This window comes from Panthera tigris, chromosome C2 (genome assembly GCF_018350195.1).
Source record: "Panthera tigris isolate Pti1 chromosome C2, P.tigris_Pti1_mat1.1, whole genome shotgun sequence".
NCBI classification, from domain to species: Eukaryota; Metazoa; Chordata; class Mammalia; order Carnivora; family Felidae; genus Panthera; species Panthera tigris.
In genome coordinates, this window is record NC_056668.1 from 111,864,171 (window position 1) to 111,884,980 (window position 20,810).

At 38.9% G+C, this 20,810-nt stretch overlaps 1 protein-coding gene and 1 long non-coding RNA gene across 3 annotated transcripts in view; one reads left to right on the forward strand and one right to left on the reverse strand.

Annotated features, from left to right (window-relative positions):
- Positions 1-20,810, forward strand: part of IGSF10 (immunoglobulin superfamily member 10) — a 78,429-nt gene that overhangs the window by 54,994 nt on the left and 2,625 nt on the right. For both annotated transcript variants that reach the window (XM_042956812.1, XM_015539327.2), the window contains 3 exons: positions 953-1,343; positions 12,540-16,892; positions 17,387-18,287. In XM_042956812.1, coding sequence (XP_042812746.1) covers positions 953-1,343; positions 12,540-16,892; positions 17,387-18,287 — 5,645 coding nt within the window. The remainder of the gene's footprint in view (positions 1-952; positions 1,344-12,539; positions 16,893-17,386; positions 18,288-20,810) is intronic.
- LOC122230665 lies at positions 2,677-20,721 on the reverse strand. Its single transcript, XR_006207702.1, has 5 exons — positions 20,499-20,721; positions 18,299-18,329; positions 17,488-17,565; positions 5,312-5,360; positions 2,677-2,732 (listed from the first exon to the last, which is right to left on the reverse strand). It is a non-coding gene; the product is annotated as an uncharacterized LOC122230665 (long non-coding RNA).

Genomic DNA, 20,810 nt, shown 5'->3' on the forward strand with positions numbered 1-20,810 from the left:
AAAAGAAATGAAGGGCTGGTAATTCTACAACAGGGATGAGACTTGAAAAGATGAGGCAAATTGAAAAAAAGCAAGACACAAAAGGCCACATATTGTATGACTCCATTTACATTAAATATCCAGAAAATTCAAATCCGAAGAAACAAAGTAAAGTAGTGGTTTTCTAGGGCTAGGGAGAGGGGGGAATGACTGCCAGTGGCATCAATTTTCATGTTGGGGTTATGAAAACTTTGCAAATATAATGGAGATGGTTGCACAACTCTGTTAATATATTAAAAATCACTTAATGTACACTTCAAAGAGGTGAATTTTTATGCCCTATGAAGTATATCTCAAAAGAACTGTTACAAATGTAAAAGATAAAATCAATATATTGCTTTCTTATGAAAAATGCAGGCTCAAGAATTCTTAAATCTACTTGAAATATCAAGATAATTTTAAAAAACTTATGGAAATTTTAAGTCACATACAAAATGAAAATAGTGTAAAAAATCCCAACATATCATCACCCAAGTTCAGTAGCTATCAACAAATAACAGATCTTGTTTCACCTGTACTTCTACCCACTACTTTTTTTTTTTTTTTTTTTACTTCTTTGCATTGTTTTGAAAGAAATCCAAGATATCTTAATCTGTTAAGTACTTTAGGAGATATCTCAAAGTTGAGGAATCTTTTAAAAATAACCACAATATAATTATTATATATTTACATTTTAGCAATAACTGCTTAATATTTTCAAATTTTCATGAGTATTCTTATTTCCCTGGTATTCTATTTAATTTGCAACTAATTTGTTGAATTAGTTTGAATAGAAGATACAAATTAGTTGCAAACAAGATACACATGTTGCATCGGATTAATTCCAGCATGTTTTATTATTGATACACTTTTCCCTTTTGTAAAAATTCCTTTGACAAACTAAATGTGTGTTGTTGTTGTTTTTAATTCTTAGGTATTAAAAATGAGCTATAACAAAATTCGAAAACTTCAGAAAGATACTTTTTATGGCCTCAGGAGCTTGACACGGTTGCATATGGACCACAACAATATTGAGTTTATAAACCCAGAGGTTTTCTATGGACTCACCTTTCTCCGGCTGGTGCACTTGGAAGGAAATCAGCTCACTAAGCTCCATCCAGATACATTTGTCTCTTTGCAATACCTCCAGATATTTAAAATATCTTTCATTAAGTACCTATACTTGTCCGATAACTTCCTGAGCACCCTCCCTCAACAGATGATTTCCTATATGCCTGATTTGGAAAGCCTTTATCTTCACGGGAACCCATGGACCTGTGATTGCCATTTACAATGGTTATCTGACTGGATACAAGAAAAACCAGGTATATATGCTATTTATCTCTTTGTCCTAATTAGAAGAAACCTGCCTGGAGGTCTTTACCGGTAAGCAGGGAGGCCAATGTAATTTAGCTGGAGAAAAAATAAACACTAAATATTAACTTAGTGATAATGCATTATCTTTGATGGATTGTGCATTGTTTCAGGTCAACTATCTGATCATCACTCCTGGCAAAATTAGCAAATAAGGAATGTTTTTGCGTTTTGTTTTCTCTACTTACTATGAGCCATAAAACCCCTCCCTTCTCTTCCTTTGAGTCATTTAGTCACTATGCATTTTTAAGAGGTCTATTCAAGGTCCTGTGCTCTGTGAGGGAAGTACCAACAGCATTCTCTGTTCTAACCATGCCTCTGATGGGTTATAGATAAGCAAACAGATCATCAGAGTGGGAAATGTGCTTTGATGGGGAAAGTAAAATTTGCCATGAAGAGGTAAGATCCATTCATTCAACAAGTAGTTATTATAAATCTCCTATGAACAACAGGTCACAAAGAACACAGGGATTTGAAAATAAACAAGAGGGTTTCTTCAGAGTTTGCATTCTTGTGGGGAAAATGGGCAAACAACTAAATGCACTATTGATTGTTGAAATCTAAGTAAATAATTAAGTCTTTACGAAAATGACTGGAAGGAGCCCATTGATTATGGCATCAGAGGGGTGGTTGGTTACTTTGGAAGGAGTGATGGGAGCCAGATTGCTATATGCGGAGGGATAGGTGGAAGGCAAGGATCAGTCTTTGGAGAGGTTTGACCTGAGGGGAGGGAGGGAGGAAGGCAGCCTGATGGAAATGTGCAATCACACAGGACTCTTCAAGCATCAGAGACTTGAGTATTTTCAAGGTGGAAGGTGACAACACCAGAACAGGCAGATCATCCATTGAAGAAGTCCCCTAGAAGACTGAAGGGCAAGAGATCCAGACCTAGGAGGCGGGGTTTTCCTTAGGAGTAGGAAAAAGGAGAACTAGATGGGCACAGAGGCAGGGGGATTCCTGAGCCTAGTAGAAAAGACAAAGGAAGCTCCTATTTCCTGGCTTTTCCTCCTCTGTGAAGTTGTAGGAAAGGTGACTGAGGAAGGCCCTAGGAAGGGATCAAGGTCAGAAACTTGAGAAGCGTGGAAAACGTTTGAAGGTGCTGCCATAATGTGTGTGTATGTGTGATCAGTTAGTTAAAAAGTAAATCTGAAAACATTAACTGAACATTGTGAGTAACTTTAGGCCAGTCGATAACACCTTTGCTTTACATGAGCAAATCTTTTAGGGAAACATGCTAAACACATAAAAAGACAGTAAAGCTATGAATGAAAAACATTAAAATACTTACATTGAAAATTTAGTTCTGTAGGATCTCAGGGTCAGTAAAAAATTACTTCTGCCTTGATTACAAAGGAAGGAAATTGGACCACGGCATAAAAGATACATCAAAGGGAAAGAAGGAATAACAACTAACAGGAAGTTAACATTATGAATTTGTGGTTGACATTGTGCTAGATGCTTTGTATTTTAATCCTTCCAATAATCCTCAATTTACAGATGAAGAAACTGAGACTTGGAAAATTTGGCTGTTTTTGGCTAGTCATTTAGACCATTTATGTCTCAACTTTCTCACCTGTAACTAATATAGGGATAAGAATAACTGGAAAGAATAATTAAAACACAAAGTGCTTATTAGCACAATGTATGGCATAAAGCAAGCACTCAATAAATATGAAGCTTATCATTTTTATTGCCACCCACCCAGGTCACACAGCTAGAAAGTAGAAAAGCAGAAACTCAAAAGCCAAAACCTTTTCTCTAAAATATACTTGGGCTTATCACTTACATATAACACCCAGGACTCATCCCAAGTGCCCTTCTTAATGCCCATCACCCATTTACCCCATCCTCCCATTCAACTCCCCTCCAGCAACCCTCAGTTTGTTCTCTGTGTTTAAGAGTCTCTTATGGTCTGCCTCCCTGTTTTTATCTTTTTTTCTTCCTTTCCTCTGTGTTCATCCGTTTTGTTTCTTAAATTCCACATATGAGTGAAATCATAGGATATTGGTCTTTCACTGACTTATTTCACCAAGCATAATACATTCTAGTTCCATCCACATTGTTGCAAATGGCAAGATTTCATTCTTTTTGATGGCCAAGTAATAAACCATCATGTATATACACATACATATACATACATACGTACCGCATCATCTTTATCCATTCATCAGTCAATGGACATTTGGTCTCTCTTCATAATTTGGCTATTGTTGATAGCACTGCTATAAATAATTGGGTGCATGTGCCCCCTCAAATCATTTTTGTATCCTTTGGATAAACACCTAGTCATGCAATTGCTGGGTCATAGGGTAGTTAGTTCTATTTTTAATTTTTTGAGGAACCTCCACACTGTTTTCCAGAGTGGCTGCACTGGTTTGGGTGTTGAGGTTGCTAAGTTCTTAATAAATTTTGGATACTAACCCTTTATCAGAGATGTCCTTTGCAAATATCTTCTCCCATTCTGTACGTTGTCTTTTCATTTTGTTGTTTCCTTCGCTGTGCAGAAGCTTTTTATTTTGATGAGGTCCCGGTAGTTCATTTTTGCTTTTGTCTCCCTTGCCTCTGGAGACATGTCTGGCCAAAAGTTGCTATGGCCGAGGTCAAAGAGGTGCTGCCTGTATTCTCCTCTAGGATTTTGATGGTTTCCTGTATTACATCTATTTTGTCTTTCAACCATTTTGTTATTGTGTGTGGTGTAAGAAAGTGGTCCTGTTTCATTCTGCATGTCTGTTCTGAAACCATTACTACACTCTATGTAATAGAGTGTCAGAAACCTATAGTCCACAAACCGAAAATCTTTCCTTTCCGGCCCTTGACATAAAAAAGTGTGCTGATCTTGGCCTCTAGAACAAAGCCTCAGCTCCTTACCCAGTAACTCCTAGCCTAAGCCTCAACATCATTTCCTTCCTTTCCAACCCTCAGCCCCTCTCCCATCCCAGACATAATCTACACTGTGTTAGTACCTCTTCCCTGCTGCATTCCTGCCTGGAGCACTTCCCTTCCTTTTCTGCCTGGTAGGCTCCTAGCTAACCTTCAAACTCTGCTTAGTACTCCATCCTTCTGGGAAGCGTGGTGCTACTCCACTCATCCCATCTGTATTCAAATATAGTTGACCATTGAAAATGTGGGGGTTAGGGGTATGGACCCCCAATACAGCTGAAAATCCATGTATAACTTTTGAATTTCCAAAAACTTCACTAATAGCCTTCTGTTGACCGAAAGCCTTACTAATAACACAAATGGTGAATTGTCTCATTTTGTACATTTTATACTGTATCCTATAATAAAGCTAGAGAAAAGGTTGCTGAACCAATCATAAGGAAAATATATTTACAGTATTGTAAATTTACTTCATGTGTTTGCAAGATAAATTATGTCAGTACCTATGTCATCTTACAGGATACAAAACACTGTAGATGTTATATACAGACATCAAAAATGAAAAGATGTCAAAAAGAAATTCATTTTTATTTTATATTAATGCACTGATAATGAAACAGCAATATGATTGTGTTATGGTAGCCTACTAAAATTGATGCAATTACTTTACGGTAGCCTACCCTATACACAATGAATGAATCAATATAAAATTTTTATGGCATACAGTATTAGTCCTCATAATACAATATTGGAAACATTGTATCTTTAAAAAAAACACTTACCTACAATAACAGGTTGATAATGTAGTTTCTCCAATTACGAGAGAGACGCATGCTGTATGGCAAGGACTGTATGCCTATATTAGAAGATGCGGTCTACTTCCATGCATGTCTTGCACATGATGTTCTACATAATGAATACTGAGGCAGTAATGATAGAAAAACATCTCCTACAGTTCTCACTGTGTAGTTATTGGCTTTTCACACAAACACACATGCACAATACATTAAGTTCATTAACTTTACAGCATGATAATTACTGTTTATTATGTGGAAGTGGATCATCATTAGGTCTTCATCATCTTCACCCTGAATAAAGGACGAGGAGAAGACATTGGCCTTGCTGTGAAAGAAGTTGGAGGAGGTGAAAGAGGAGGCAGGAGGGCATGTACACTCAGTGTAGCTTTACAGTAATACATTGTAATTTGTCTGACTTGTTTTATTTTTATGTTTCTACACAGTACCAATCTTTCTTCCATCATTTACTTTAGTTTCAGTGTCCCCATCACAGAAAGGTCCATGTCATAAAGGAAGTCAAAACCAATCTTGAATAACAGGAACCATTCTGCCACATTGTCTTATGTCAGTTTGTTTTCTGGCATGGCTTTTTCTGTGTCTCCTTCCTCATCATTACATGCTGATTTGGAAGCATGAATCTCTAGCAAGTCCTATATTGTTAATTCCTCTGGTGTGGTACCTTTTAGCTCTTGGATTTGTCTAAGATCTGTATCTTGAAACGCTTCACCACCACCTCCTCAATCTGCTCCCCCAACCCCTGCCTTTTTTGCTGTATCTACAGTCTCTTTAATGATTTCCTTGATTGCTTCTGTGGTAAATCCTTTGAAATCATACGTATCATCTGGACATGGTTTTCTCCAAAAGGAAGTTACTGTTTCAGACTTAATGGCTTCCATGGCTTTTCCTGTAACAACAATAGCATCTTCACTGGTGTAATCCTTCTAGATTTTTATGATATCCTCTCAGGATTCTCTTCCATAGAATAATCCTTTCCATAGGATGTTGCATATAATGAGCCTTAGTGATTCTTATGACTCCCTAAATTAGAAATGTATCTGGGGCAAGGAAGCCACTTTTATGCCTTCGGTGTTGAACTCATAGGGTTGTGGGTAGGTAGGGGCATTGTCCAACATCAAAATAACTTTACAAAGCAGTTCCATACTGGCAAGGTACTTCCTGACTTCAGGAACACAAGATCAATGTAAACAATTTGGAAAAAAATATTCTCATCATCCAGGCCTTCTTGTACAATCAAAAGATTGGCAGGTGGTGTTTATCATTTCCCTTCAAGGCTGGGGGATTAGTAGCTTTACAAATAAGGGCAGTCCTGATCAAGAACCCAATCACATTTTCATAAAACAGTAAAGTTAGCCTATCTCTTCCTGCCTTAAGTCCTCTTCCTTACTAATAAATGTCCTTTGTGGCATTTTTTTTTTCCTGCAGAATAGGGCACTTTTATCTACATTAAAAACCTCCTCAGGCAGATATCCTTTCTCCTCAGTAATTTTTGTGATGTTGTCCAGAAACTCATCTGCTCCCTCTTGGATGATAGAAACTGCTTCTCCTGCTTTCTTGATCTATTTTAACCCAAATCTCTTCCTGAAATTATCAAACCATCCTTTGCTGGCATTAGGTTCTTGAGATTTAGATCCTTCTCCTTCAAGTTTCATATAATGGCTTTGCTTTCTCATGAATCATAAATGAGTCTACACATATGCCTTTCTTTTTTTAAAAAATTTTTTTTCAACGTTTTTTATTTATTTTTGGGACAGAGAGAGACAGAGCATGAACGGGGGAGGGGCAGAGAGAGAGGGAGACACAGAATCGGAAACAGGCTCCAGGCTCCGAGCCATCAGCCCAGAGCCCGACGCGGGGCTCAAACTCACAGACCGCGAGATCGTGACCTGGCCGAAGTCGGACGCCCAACCGACTGCGCCACCCAGGCGCCCCACATATGCCTTTCTTATAGCGGTCCTACACCCACATAAAAGCTGCATTTTCCACACAAGACAAAAAGGCATGGTGCAAAAAGTGCAAGGTTTTCATGCCTGCTGGTGTAGCTGCAGTGACAGCTTCAGGGATTTCCTTTTCTTTTCTTCTTCTTCTTCTTCTTTTTTTTTTTTTTACAAAGCTCCTTATGCTGGATTTCTGTTAAAGTGGCAGGTAATCACAGCCGCAAACCTCATATCAAAGCAGTTAACTTGTTCTTGTAAAGTCATAACTTTTCTCTGCTTCTGGAGAGCACTTCCAGCATCCCAAGTGGCACCTTGTATGGGTCCATTGGTATTATTCAAGGATTATGGTATTGCAATGATGAAAAATAGATGAGAACCATGAGAAATCAGTTTTTACTGCAGTATGCAATTTACTGGAGAGATGAAATGCACCAGAGATGAATAGTATCACAAGATTCTTGTAACACTTGAGCTTACCTCAATAGCAATAGAAAGTGGCTACAGTTAATTTTATGCAGTTATGATTTAATACCGTACCTTTATGTTTGTTTACATTTCTCTCAACTGTTAACGGTGCCATATATGGTCTTTAAGTGTGTTCATAAGTTCTGATACATTTTAACTTTTTATAATAGATTTGTGCATATTTTGTGCACTCATGACATACCTAAAAAAAAAAAATGTTTTCAACATTTCTAGGCTATGTGGTTTATCTGTAAGGTTTCTCAAATGGTCACAAATCTCCAAAAATTTTTCCAGTTTATGTATTGAAAAAATTCACATATAAGTGGACCCAGGCGTTTCAAGGGCCAACTGTGATCATTTCACCACTTGGTCCACAATTCTATTCCTGAATGGAAAACATTATATTGATTAGTATTAAATGTCTTTTACCTTTCCTATGTCTGATTTATTTATCCCTTGCCCCTAGAAAGCGCCTACAACATAGTAGGTACTCAGTTTTTGTTAAACTAAGCTTCGATTAATTAACTATTTTAAAGGTGAATACAAACGAGTCCACCACCTACCTATGATCTTAATATATCCCCAAATTGTACACACACACACACACACACAGACATATATGATTAACCAAACCCATTAGCGCTAACATCTTTCAGTCACGTCTAAATAAAGTGTTCTCCTTTTAACTGAGATGCCTTAATGATAACTCTATAAGATTTATGAATTAGTCACATCAGCTTTTGCTTTGACATTTTTTGATCTATTCTGAGAGATTCTTGGACATAGGTTCTCATGTCTTCAGTTGCTTTACTTAGCATGTGATAGATCCTCCTTTTACACATATCTCAGTAGTCCAGTGTAACGCAGCTTTATCTATTTGTGGGTATCTTCCCTTCTTAGGTTCCACAGAGCTCTTCATGTTGCTTCTTTATAAAATAAGGGTTTGTGGCTATTTCTTTGATAAACATTTGTTTTACAAAGATCAAATTTTTGTCCAGCTTCTCTGTTTTCAGGCCTAATAACATCTTGTTTTAGTGCTAAAGCATAGTGTAGTATTTTTTAAGTTGTGGTTTTCTTTTTTATTATTTTTATTTTAGAGAAAATGTGAGCAAGCATGAGCGGGGGTGGGGGGTGGGAGGGAAGGAGACAGAAAATCTTAAAATCCCACAACCCTGGGATCATGACCTCAGCTGAAATCAAGAGTTGGATGCTCAGCCAACTGAGCCACCCAGGTGAATCAAAAGCATAGTATAATCTTAATACAAACATTTTAAGTGACACTATATGTAGTACCAACAGTGCTTGTAACTCAGTTAAAGAGAAAACAATATAAGTAGCTAAGACACTGGTCAGTGGGTGGTAGTGGTTCCCATATCAAGACTGCCAGCAGGTCAGTTACTACTGTAAAACACCTTTAATTTTAAGACACATTTCAATTTACAAGTTAAAATGTGGAAGAAATATGACCTTAGAATTAGGCCAGCCTGCCTACCTTCATCCTTCCCTCCAATCTTTTCTGAGCATCCACTGGTTAAGGCTGGGGGCATACAGATAAACAAGTATGGAGCTTACAGTCTTGTGGGAAGGCAGAAAACTAGACAAGTTCATTCCAATAGTGGGCAGATGAGGAGTAGGATATAAGTGGAAGGTACAAGAACAGCATAAAGCAGGAAGCCCACCCAAAAGTGGTTCTGTGGCTGGGTCGTGAAGGACATAAGTAGTTAGACATTGATGCAAGAGGGAATGTCAGACAGAAAGTGATGGGAAGTGGAAGGACCAGCATTTGCCAGAGCCTAGTAAGGCATGTCAGGGTTGAGGAATGAAAAGCATTTCTGTGTCACTGAAACTTATTGCGATTGAGGGAACCAAGTGACAGGATAAGATCTACATCTGAAGTAAAATACCTGATGCCCAGGGCCTGCTAACTCTGGCCCAGGTGCTAGCAATAATAAGCTTCCAAGATGTGAGCATAATTCTGTGATCAGGTTTAATTAAACCAGAAGTCTGCTGTGTTTTTTGCTACAGTGGGGTTTGAGCCCAGGGTACTGGTAAGTAGATTAAGGGTCATAGCTGGTTGGTAAGTAGGTGACTGAGAAGAGCCTCTTATGAGTGCTCAAAGGTTGTCAGGCTTGCCAGCTACTTCCTCTGCATCGGTTTAGATTGTAGAATTCACTGAAGTCGCTGAGCCAAATGTATGTAGCATCACCTGTCATGCTGGAGTACAAACTGAAGGGTTTGGAGTCCATGTTGTCACAAATGGCACAATCTCATCCTTTTTTGGTGGCTAATATTCCATTGTATACACATCCCACATCTTCCTTACCCATTCCTGTATTGATAGACACTTAGGTTACTTCCAAATCTTGGCTATTGTAAATAATGCTGCAATAAGCATAGGTGCGTATGGAGTTTTTTGAATTAGTATTTTTTTATTCTTTGGGTAAACACCCAGTAGTGGAATTGTTGGGTCACATGGCAATTCTATTTTTAATTTTTTGAGGAACATCCCTACTGTTTTCCACAGTGGCCGCACCAGTTTGCATTCCCACCAACAGCACATGAGTGTTCCTTTTCTCCACATATTCACCAACACTTGTTGGCAGGTGTCATTTGTTCATCTTTCTCAAGATTGCTTTGGCTGTTTGGGGTCTTTGTGGTGCCCTACAATTGTAGTAGTAGAAGTTCTAATTTTGTGAAAAATATGGGTATTTTGTTAGGGATTATATTGAATCTGTAGATGGCTTTGGTTAGTACAGACATTTTAATATTAATTGTTCCAATCCATGAGCATGAAATATCTTTATATTTTTTTATGTTGCCTTCAGTTTCTTTCATCAATGTTTTATAGTTTTCAGAGTACAGGTCTTTCACCTGCTTGGTTAAATTTATTCCTAGGTATTTTATTATCTAGGGGGCAATTGCAAGTGAGATTGTTTTCTTAATTTGTCTTTCTGCTACTTCATTATTAGTATATAGAAATGGAATTGATTTCTGTATGTTAGATTTGTATCCTGTGACTGCACTAAATTCATTGATCAGTTTTCATAGTTTTTTGGTGTACTAAGATATCTGACATAGAGTGTCATCTGCAAACAGTGACACTTTTGGTTCTTCCACATCAATCTGGATGCCTTTTATTTCTTTATCTTGTCTGACTGCTGCAAGTAGGAGTTCCAAAGAGGACTGTGTTGAATAAAAGCAGTGAGAGTAGACATCCTTGTCTTGTCCCTGATCTTAGAGGAAAAGCTGTCATTAAGGATGATGTTAGCTGTGGATTTGTCATATTTGGCATTTATTCTGTTGAGGTAGGTTTCCTTTACACCCACTTTGTTGATAGTTTTTATCATGAACAGATAATTCTGTCAAATGTTTTCTATTTATTTATTGAGATGATATGATTTTAATCTTTGTTTTGCTGATGTAGTTTATCACATTGGTTGATTTGTGACTATTGAATCATCCTTGTGTCCCCAGAATAAATCCCATTTGATCATGGCGAATGGTTCTTTTAATGTATTTGTGGTTTTGGTTTGTTTTTGTTGTTTTTTTTTTTTTTTTTAATTTTATATAAATCCAAGTTAGTTAACATATAGTGTAATAATGGTTTCAGGAGTAGAATTTAGTCATTCAGCACTTAGATATAACACCCAGTGCTCATCCCAACAAGTGCCCTTTTTAATGCCCATCAGCCATTTAGCACATCCCTCCATTCAAATCCCCTCCAGCAACTCTCAGTTTTTTCTGTGTATTTAAGAGTCTCTTATGGTTTGCCTCCCTCTCTGTTTTTATCTTATTTTTCCTTCCCTTCTTCTATGTTCATCTGTTGTGTTTATTAAATTCCACATGAGTGAAATCATATGGTATTTGTCTTTCTCTGACCAACTTATTTCACTTAGCATAATACATTCTAGTTCCACCCACATTGTTGCAAATGGCAAGATTTCATTCTTTTTGATGGCCAAGTAATATTCCATCACACACACACACACACACACACACACACACACACACACACACACCACGTCTTCTTTATCCTTCATCAGTCAATGGACATTTGGGCTCTTTCCATAATTTGGCTACTATTGATAGTGCTACTATAAACATTGGGGTGCATGTTCCCCCTCGAATCAGCATTTTTGTATCCTTTGTATAAGTACCTAGTACTGTAATTGCTGGGTCATAGGGTAGTTCTATTTTTAATTTTTTGAGGAAACTCCACACTTTTTTCCAGAGTAGCTGTACCAGTGTGCATTTCCACCAGCAGTGCAAAGAGGATTCCTCTTTCTCCACATCCTTGCTAACATCTGGTGTTTCCTGATTTAATTTTAGCCATTCTGACAGGTGTGAGCTGGTATCTCATTGTGGTTTTGATTTGTTTTAATGTAGTGCTATATGCAGTTTGCTAATATTTTGTTGAAGATTTTTACATGTATATTCATCAAGGATGTTGGCCTGTAACTTTCTTGTTTTGTGCTGTCTGGTTTTGGGATCAGGGTAATGCTTGCCTCCTAGAATGTGTTTGCAAGCTTTCCTTCCTCATCTATATTTTGGAATAGTTTGAGAGGAACAGGTATTAACTCTTCTTTAAATGTTTAGTAAAACATTAGATAAACAGGTTATCTTTTAAAGGACAGTGACGTTCTTGACTCTTAAAACATTATGATGAGCAAATAGACCTGAACTCCTGTTAGTAAAAAGTGAGAAACATAAGCATATTATTTTGCTTCCCTAGATAAGGAAATTATTCTTTTAGGTAGTATTGTCTGAGTACCAAATATATATCAGGAACTCTCTAAGCATGGTAAATAAAGCAATCAGCAAGACAGACAAAAATCCTTATGACTATGGATATAATATTGTGCAAAGGTATATAGACAATATCTTTTTTTAGAAATCAACCCAAAGACAAAAAAGTAGGAAGCTTTCTATTAAACACTAAAACTTCCAAATTGTTCTTTCAAATTTTAGCAAAAGCTTTTTTTTTAAATGTTCAAATGTTAATTCATAAATAGGCCACAGCTGGCAATAACTCAATTGTCATTTCTCCTAGATATAATAAAATGCAAAAAAGACAGAAGTCCCTCCAGTCCTCAGCAGTGTCCACTTTGCATGAACCCCAGGACCTCTAGGGGCAAGCCCTTAGCTATGGTCCCAGCTGCAGCTTTCCTGTGTGCCAAGCCAACCATCGACCCATCCCTGAAATTAAAGAACCTGAGTATTCTGGAAGACAGCAATCCTGTGTCCATCTCTCCCCAAGATTTCATGGCACCCTTTGGCTCCCTCACTTTGAATATGACAGACCAGTTTGGAAATGAAGCTAACATGGTCTGCAGTATCCAAAAGCCCTCAAAGACATCATCTGTTGTATTCGCTGAAGAAAATGACTATATCATGCTAAATACATCGTTTTCAACATTTCTGGTGTGTCACATAGATTACAATCACATTCAGCCAGTATGGCAAGTTCTGGCTTTGTACAGTGATTCTCCTCTGATTCTAAAAAGGAGCCACTGGCTCACTGAAACACCACAATGCTGCTACAAATATAAACAGGTGGCTCCTAAACCTGAAGACATCTTTACTGACATAGAGGCTGGTCTCAAAGCAGATCCCTCTTGGTTAATGCAAGACCAAATTTCCTTGCAGCTAAATAGAACTGCCACCACACTCAGTACCTTGCACATCCAGTACTCCAGTGATGTTCAAGTCACTTTACCAAAGGCAGAAATAAGGCCAGTGAAACACAAATGGACCATGATTTCCAGAGATAACAATACTAAGCTGGAACACACCATTTTGGTTGGTGGGACCATTGGCCTAGACTGCCAAGGCCAAGGGGACCCCACCCCACATTTGGAGTGGCTTTTGGCTGATGGGAGTAAAGTGAGAGCCCCTTATGTTAGTGAGGATGGACGAATCCTAATAGACAAAAGTGGAAAACTAGAACTCCAGATGGCCGATAGTTTTGATACAGGCGTATACCACTGCATAAGCACCAATTATGATGATGCAGATATTCTCACATATAGAATTACGGTGGTGGAGCCCTACATAGAGACCTATCATGAAAATGGGGCTCATTATACAGTTTTCATTGGTGAAACACTTGACCTTCCATGCCATTCTTCTGGTATTCCAGATGCCTCTGTTAGCTGGGTTCTTCCAGGAAACACTATGCTCTATCAGTCCTCAGGAGACAAGCAAATTCTTAACAATGGCACACTAAGAATATTACAGGTCACCCAAAAAAACCAGGGTCATTATTGTTGTGTAGCAGCCAACCCATCAGGGGTCGACTTTTTGATTAACCAAGTTTCAGTCAAAACAAAAGGGCAAAGGCCAGTGGAGCATAATGTAGAAACAGATGGATCTGGATTTGATGAGCCGAATCCCATTGCTCATCTTAAGGACCCACCAGCTGCGCAACTCCCTACATCTGCCCCAATGGGAGCTGAGGCTGGAAAAGAAGTCTTCAGCACAGGTAAAAATCACAACCATCGTGGGTTAATACACCGTCGGCGAGGAGATTCACTAAATCGACATTTTAGAGACTATAGGAGGCCCTTCTCTCCCTCTTCTCGGAGAATTGACCCACAACACTGGGCAGCACTTTTGGAGAAAGCTAAAAAGAATACTATGCAAGAGAAGCAAGAAAATACAACGGCAAGGCCACCTCCAGTGGTCACCCAATTCCTGAAAATACCTGGTGAAGAAGTAGACTCTTCAGGCATGCTCCCTCCAGATGAGGAATCTATGGTCCTGGCAACTAAGGCTCCTAGTGTTCTGGCAAGGACATTGACTGCCGATTCCAGAAAAATACATGATAGTATTGTGACAAGTCTAACTGCCAGCACTGAAGTCTCTCCAATTGTGGGCCCACAGATACTACCACCTGACAAACCAATAGATTTCAAACTATTTCCTACTACTAAAACTACAGCCATGTCAAAGAATATAAACCCAACCATATCAAGCAAAATACAAAGCACAACCAACAAAAATTTATCCACGATCTTTCCTCTACCACCTGAAGCAACACAATTTCAGGAAGCTGACAACATTGGGAAGAAAAAAGAGTATTTACAAAGTGTGCTCCCAAAAGCAGCAGGGGCTGGGACCAAAGATGTCAATATCAAAATGCTGAGTGGTACTAACAGCAAAGCTGATATATTCTTAGGGTCTGTAAATGCCACGAATAGTCATCAGACATCTGTAACAGGAGTCAGTGAACCTAGGAACAATCACTTCTATCCACATATTACTCAAAAGCTTAGCACCTCAAAGCTACCTTCGGGCACATACACTGCTACTCATTCTCAGTTACAGATTCCAAGAAATACTACAACTAACATCCCACCAACATCCAGGCGCTTTGGAAGACGGAGGAAAATTTGGGGTAGGGGTCGAATTATCAGCCCGTATAGAACTCCAATTCTTCGAAAGCATAGATATGGCTTTGTGAGACCTACACTCAGAGGTGCTTCTGAAGAAAGCACCACTGCATTTTCAGCCACAGAGCTTGATGTGCTGTGCCCATCCTGTTCTCCCAGAGAAAGGCTCACCACTACTGCAGCAGCACTGTCCTTTGCAAGTTCTTCCCCCCTCCTGCTCACCAAAGCTGAAACTGCCCAAGTCACAGCAGAAGAGTCTACAACTCTAATCCACAATCCATCTTTTGAGAACAAACCAAATGTAGATATTGAGAGAACAACACCCACAATAAAATATTTCAGGGCTGAAAGTATCCGAGTGACTCCAACTGGGCCAGTTATGACTCCTGCCCCGAAATCCTTATCTTTGGAAAAAACTCCTATAACAAGTAATGGTTACCCAAGTGTGTCTAATAACATTGAAGTTAAAAGAGATTCAATGATTATTTCACCACTCCCAGATCCCACCACCAAGTCATCTATGTCTACTACTACAGCCATTACAAGATTTTTAAGAAGGAAAATTCCCTGGCATCAGATCTTTGTAAATAACCATGTCCAAAAAGAGAGGTTAAAGAATCAGCATCAATTTAGTTCACCAAAAAGCACAGCCACAGTGTTTCCTAAAACATCTCCTGCTTTACCCACAGATAAAGTTTTTCCTTTCCGTTTCACAGAACTCTCAGCAAATGTGATGCAAATTCCATCTATAACATCAGCTACAACTCACCAAAATACCACCGAAACACACAGTCCTTTAAGTCTTCCAACAATGAAGAAGCTTCCCTTTCCATCAGTTTATCCTATACCTCCTGATGTCTCAAGCAAAGAATCAAGTACCAATTTCATATCAATGCAGACAGCCAGGCTAACAATTTCTCCTACTGACCCTGCATCAGTCATTATCAGTAAAACCCAAATAGCCAGACCCAGGACACAAAAAGTACAAAGAGAAAAGGAGCCTCAGAACAACAGGAAGGAAACACTCTACGCTCTCAGTCAGAGCTCTGGTCTCAATGCATCTACTACTATGATACCTCCTGATCTAACTGCAGCTGAAACTTCAACCAAGCCCAGTGTCTTTGCTTTCACTCACTCTCCATTGGAAAACACAAAAGAAATTTCAAGCACAATTGGTCTTTATCCAAGAACACTTACTCTGACAGATATAATTGAAGAACTGTCCCAAGAGAGTACTCAGACTTTGAAGAGCAGAATTGTTTCTGAAATCACTTTGCCCAGCAAACCATACCAGAACGCAACTAGGAACACAATCCTTAGACACTCAACCGTGCCACAATTCCTGAGTAGCAGTGCTGTTCCAGTGCCAATTCCCACCTCCCATCCCTTGAATAATCAAAGTACAGTCACAGACAACATGGCAACTCCCGTTTTTAGGATGATGACAAATACAATGGTCAAGCCACTTGAACACTCTAGGCATAATGATAATCCACAGCAATTAGCAACAGAGGTTGCAGCATCTCCCGAAGTTCACCTAAATGCCAAGGTCACGATTGGAACCACCCACTTTATCTACTCCAATCTATTTCATTCTACTTCCAAGCCAGCACTAGTAACAGTTAAATCACAAAATTCTAAACTGACTTCCTTTCCCTGGTCAGAAAACCATTTCTGGCACAAGTCAGACCCAGAAATTGCTGAAAAAGGCAAAAAGCCAGTAGTGGATATTATGCCCACTCCAGGCTTGCCAGAGGATACCACTCATGCATCAAATTGGGATATTCAGAAGACTGCAAAGAAAAATGGCTTTGATAAGACACCAGTTCAAAAAACAGCAACTTCTGAACTCCTTCCCTTTGATTCTTTGTTTAGGAATACATTTGAAAGACCCAGAATAGTTGGAGGAAAAGCAGCAAGTTTTACTGTTCCAGCTAACTCAGATGCTTTTCTCCCTTGTGAGGCTGTTGGAAATCCCCTGCCTACCATCCACTGGACCAGAGTGCCATCAGGTATTTGGAACTGTTTGTTTACACTTTGTCTTCTTTAGTCATGGAACAAGGAAAAGACTGTGTTATGTTTCAGGGTTACACATACAAAGAACACCAGTTTCAAATCTCTCCAACATACAGAAATGATTAATATCCTCATTTGACATTTGCTGCATAAAGTTTTTTGCTCATTAGAAGGTTAATATGTTTTAACATGTTAATTAAGAAAAGCTTGAAATGTTTTGAAGGCAGATACAAAGAAATGTGATTTGAAAGAGAGCCTTCTCTTTTTCATTGTGTTGAACCATGTGACTTTTAAAATTATGGAAATAAACTTCCAGGAACAATTTTATCAATCTTAACACTAAGTGGCCTAATTTTAATTTTAAATATATTTGTTCTCATTAGCCTAACAGCCCCTCCCAAAGCTTTCCTCTTGAGACTTCCCCTTGAAGAATTTGATTTCTATTTAAACTTTGACGACCTATGACTATAAATTTCTTTTTTCTTATCAGGATTTGATATGGCTAAAGGGAAACAGAATAGCAGATTCCAGGTGCTACCTAATGGCACCCTGTCCATACAGAGTGTGGACATTCAGGACCGTGGACAGTACCTGTGCTCAGCATCCAATCCGCTTGGCACTGATCGCCTCCATGTCACCTTGTCCGTGGTTTCCTATCCCCCCAGGATCCTGGATAGACGTACCAAAGAGATCACAGTTCATTCCGGAAACAGCGTGGAACTGAAGTGCAGAGCTGAAGGTAGACCAAGTCCTACAATCTCCTGGATTCTCGCAAACCAAACAGTGGTCTCAGAATCATCTAAGGGGAACAGGCAGGCCCTGGTGACATCTGATGGAACGTTGGTCATCCACAATCTCAGCATTTATGACCGGGGCTTTTACAAGTGCATGGCCAGCAATTCAGCTGGCCAGGATTCACTGCTGGTCAAAATACAAGTCATTGCAGCCCCACCTGTTATTCTGGAGCAAAAGAGGCAAATCATTGTAGGGACTTGGGGTGAAAGTTTGAAATTGCCCTGTACTGTCAAAGGGACTCCTCAGCCCAGTGTTCACTGGGTCCTCTCTGATGGCACTGAAGTGAAACCACTGCAGTTTATAAGTTCCAAGTTGTTACTATTTTCAAATGGGACTCTGTATATAAGAAATGTAGCCTCTTCAGACAGGGGCACTTATGAATGCATCGCTACCAGCACCACTGGCTCTGAGAGAAGAGTGGTAATTCTTACAGTGGAAGAGCGAGAAACCATGCCCAGGATAGAATTTGCATCCCAGAAGTGGACTGAGGTGAATTTTGGGGACAAATTACTACTGAACTGCTCAGCCACTGGGGAGCCCAAACCCAGAATAATCTGGAGGCTACCATCCAAAGCTGTTGTCGACCAGTGGCACAGGTAAACCATACCTTTGTGTTGAGATGATCTTCTGTACAGTTTCTGAAATGGAAAAAGCAATACGGTGAAGCCAGCAGCAGATTTAGAGAGCTCATAGACTGGACATACAAGTAACTCTTTCAGAAGAGAGCTAATCCTTTTGAGGTTAATATAAAATAATATATAAAAATCAAGCTTCTTCCATGTTTAAGTCTAAGGGCCAGCTAGCTATTCAATTCTTACTGAATTCACATAGTTAAAAGCAGATTAACAATCTCATTTGCTTTCATACTTGGGACAGCTTTAAGATGGTAACTATGTAAAAGTATTTGTAATTTCTCTATCCAAAAAGAGGGAGGAGGGAATTTTGTAATGCAATCAACTTTCTGTGTAATCTTGAATACAGTTTCCACCACTCGTGCAGAAAGCACAATACAAGAAGGTATTACATTCCTGATGGGAATAACAGCTAAAGTTCAAAATTTAGGTTATTAAGGAAAAGATCTAAAACACTTATTGGATGTTAAGTCAATTTTGGAAAAATGGAAATCTTATCCAGGGGCACTAAAAGATTTAAGGAAAGTCTTAAAAAATTAACTGAAAGTTAGTCTGGAGAGTGTTCTAAAAACACATTAGTAGTACCTCAAAATAAATCTTGACCAGGTATCTACCTCCTTCAGAGGTAAACAGCAAGGAAATTAAGTACGTTATTTATATTTGGTTTTGGGGGAGTATTTATGGAACACAGATTGTTCATATTGTGGCAGAGGCAACTGAGTGTATAAAGATCACAGATGCTACCATGGGCCCACGAGAGGTACTGGCATTTTTTTCTTTTATAATGAAATTCAACTTGTTTGCTAACTAAACACCTCAATTATTATTTTGCAACTAATCTCAAAAAGGCAAGGATACTCTTTACTTAGATGCTTTAGATATGTCAACTGAAACAAAAGGGGCAATTTATTGCAAAAAGAAAAATGAAGTCCTTACTGTTTCCACTTCTTAGTTTTAGAAGGTTAAACTTTAGAGTCTAAAAAGGAGAAAACTTTCATCATAGCTGTGCTTATCTGCGACTCCTTCATCATGACCAAAAAAAGCAAAATGCTTTCACTTTCTTAAAGCCTACTTTTCACCTGAACCAAAAAGCCTCTTCTGGGTTTTCAAAAACAGTTTTGATTCAGAGCACTACCAGTCTGTCTCCAGTACTTTCAACATATATGACTTGTTTCAGCACAGAATGGTTTCCTCTTCTTCAGAACCTCCCTCCTCATGACCTAAGAGCTTGTTACAAGGCTGAGCATCTGGTCTCACCCCAGACCTGCTGAATCAGAATCTGCACTTTAAAAAGATACCCAGATGCATCACATGCTCAATAAAGGCTGAGAAGCATTGCTTTAGAAACAATACAGACACTTGCTTGTACATTATTAATCTTCATAAAGAATTCTATTTCTTTTACACGGGGACCACTTCTACTTTCAAAAGTCAATTTTGTCTCTTAAAAAAACCAGTTTACCAAAAGAAACCGCTATCGTCTCTTCTTCTATATTACAACTTGCAGCTGCATCCAGATTTGGGGGCAGGACAAGGTCACTCTAAAAATCAATGGTTCTCAAAGGACGCGGTCCCCCTGCCAGTAGCATTAGCATTGCCTAAGAACATGGCAAATCAGAAACTGAGTCTGTGTTTTAACAAGCAATCTGTGTTCTTAAAAGCCTTCCAGGTGATTTTAGTGCCTGCTAAAATTTGAGACTGGTTCTCAAACTGTGTTACTTAGGAGCTACAGTCACCTGGGACTTTTGTTACTCACTGGGTTCCCAGATCCCTGGCCAAATCTAGTGAATCAGAATCTCTGAAAAGTGAAGCCAGGAAATGCAGGTGATGAGAGAACTGTTTTTCAGAGCCAAGATTGAGAGCACTGTTCTTGGACTTGGCTGCATGAGAATCATTGGAAAACTAAGAATCCTGATGCCTAGGTCACACTCCACACCAATTTAGTCAAATTCAGGGAGGTGGGACCCATTTTATACTCCATAAATGATTTTCATATTCACCCAAGTTTAAGAATCAGTGCTTTTATAAAGTATTAGATAAGAATACCAGGTGGTGAAAAAGATAGGAATTTGAGAACTAGCCCTATAACCCCGAGGCAAGTTACTAAGGCTCTCTAATATCAGTACTTTCAGCTGTATAGTGGGGAACTACTTAAAGATTTAAAAATAACAGTACCTTTTGTAACGTACCACGACACTATCCATACTTGTTTGCTGGAGAATGAAAAGTGACTTGGGCTGTTTGACTTGGGTAGCAGCTGTGCTGTGAAAGATTGTCCAAGCTTTCTTCTTGTTTCATTTGCCTGCTTGGCACATTGCCAAAAAAACAAAAGTAGAAGAAAAACATGTATAGATGTTCTCTGATGGATGATCTCGATCCCATTTTTAGTGCCAATTCATTTTCCACGGGCCTTTCTGAAAAGTTAGATTTGGTTTTATCAGGAAACATGTGCCACCTGGTGGTTCACTGTGGTAATGGCAGGCTGTG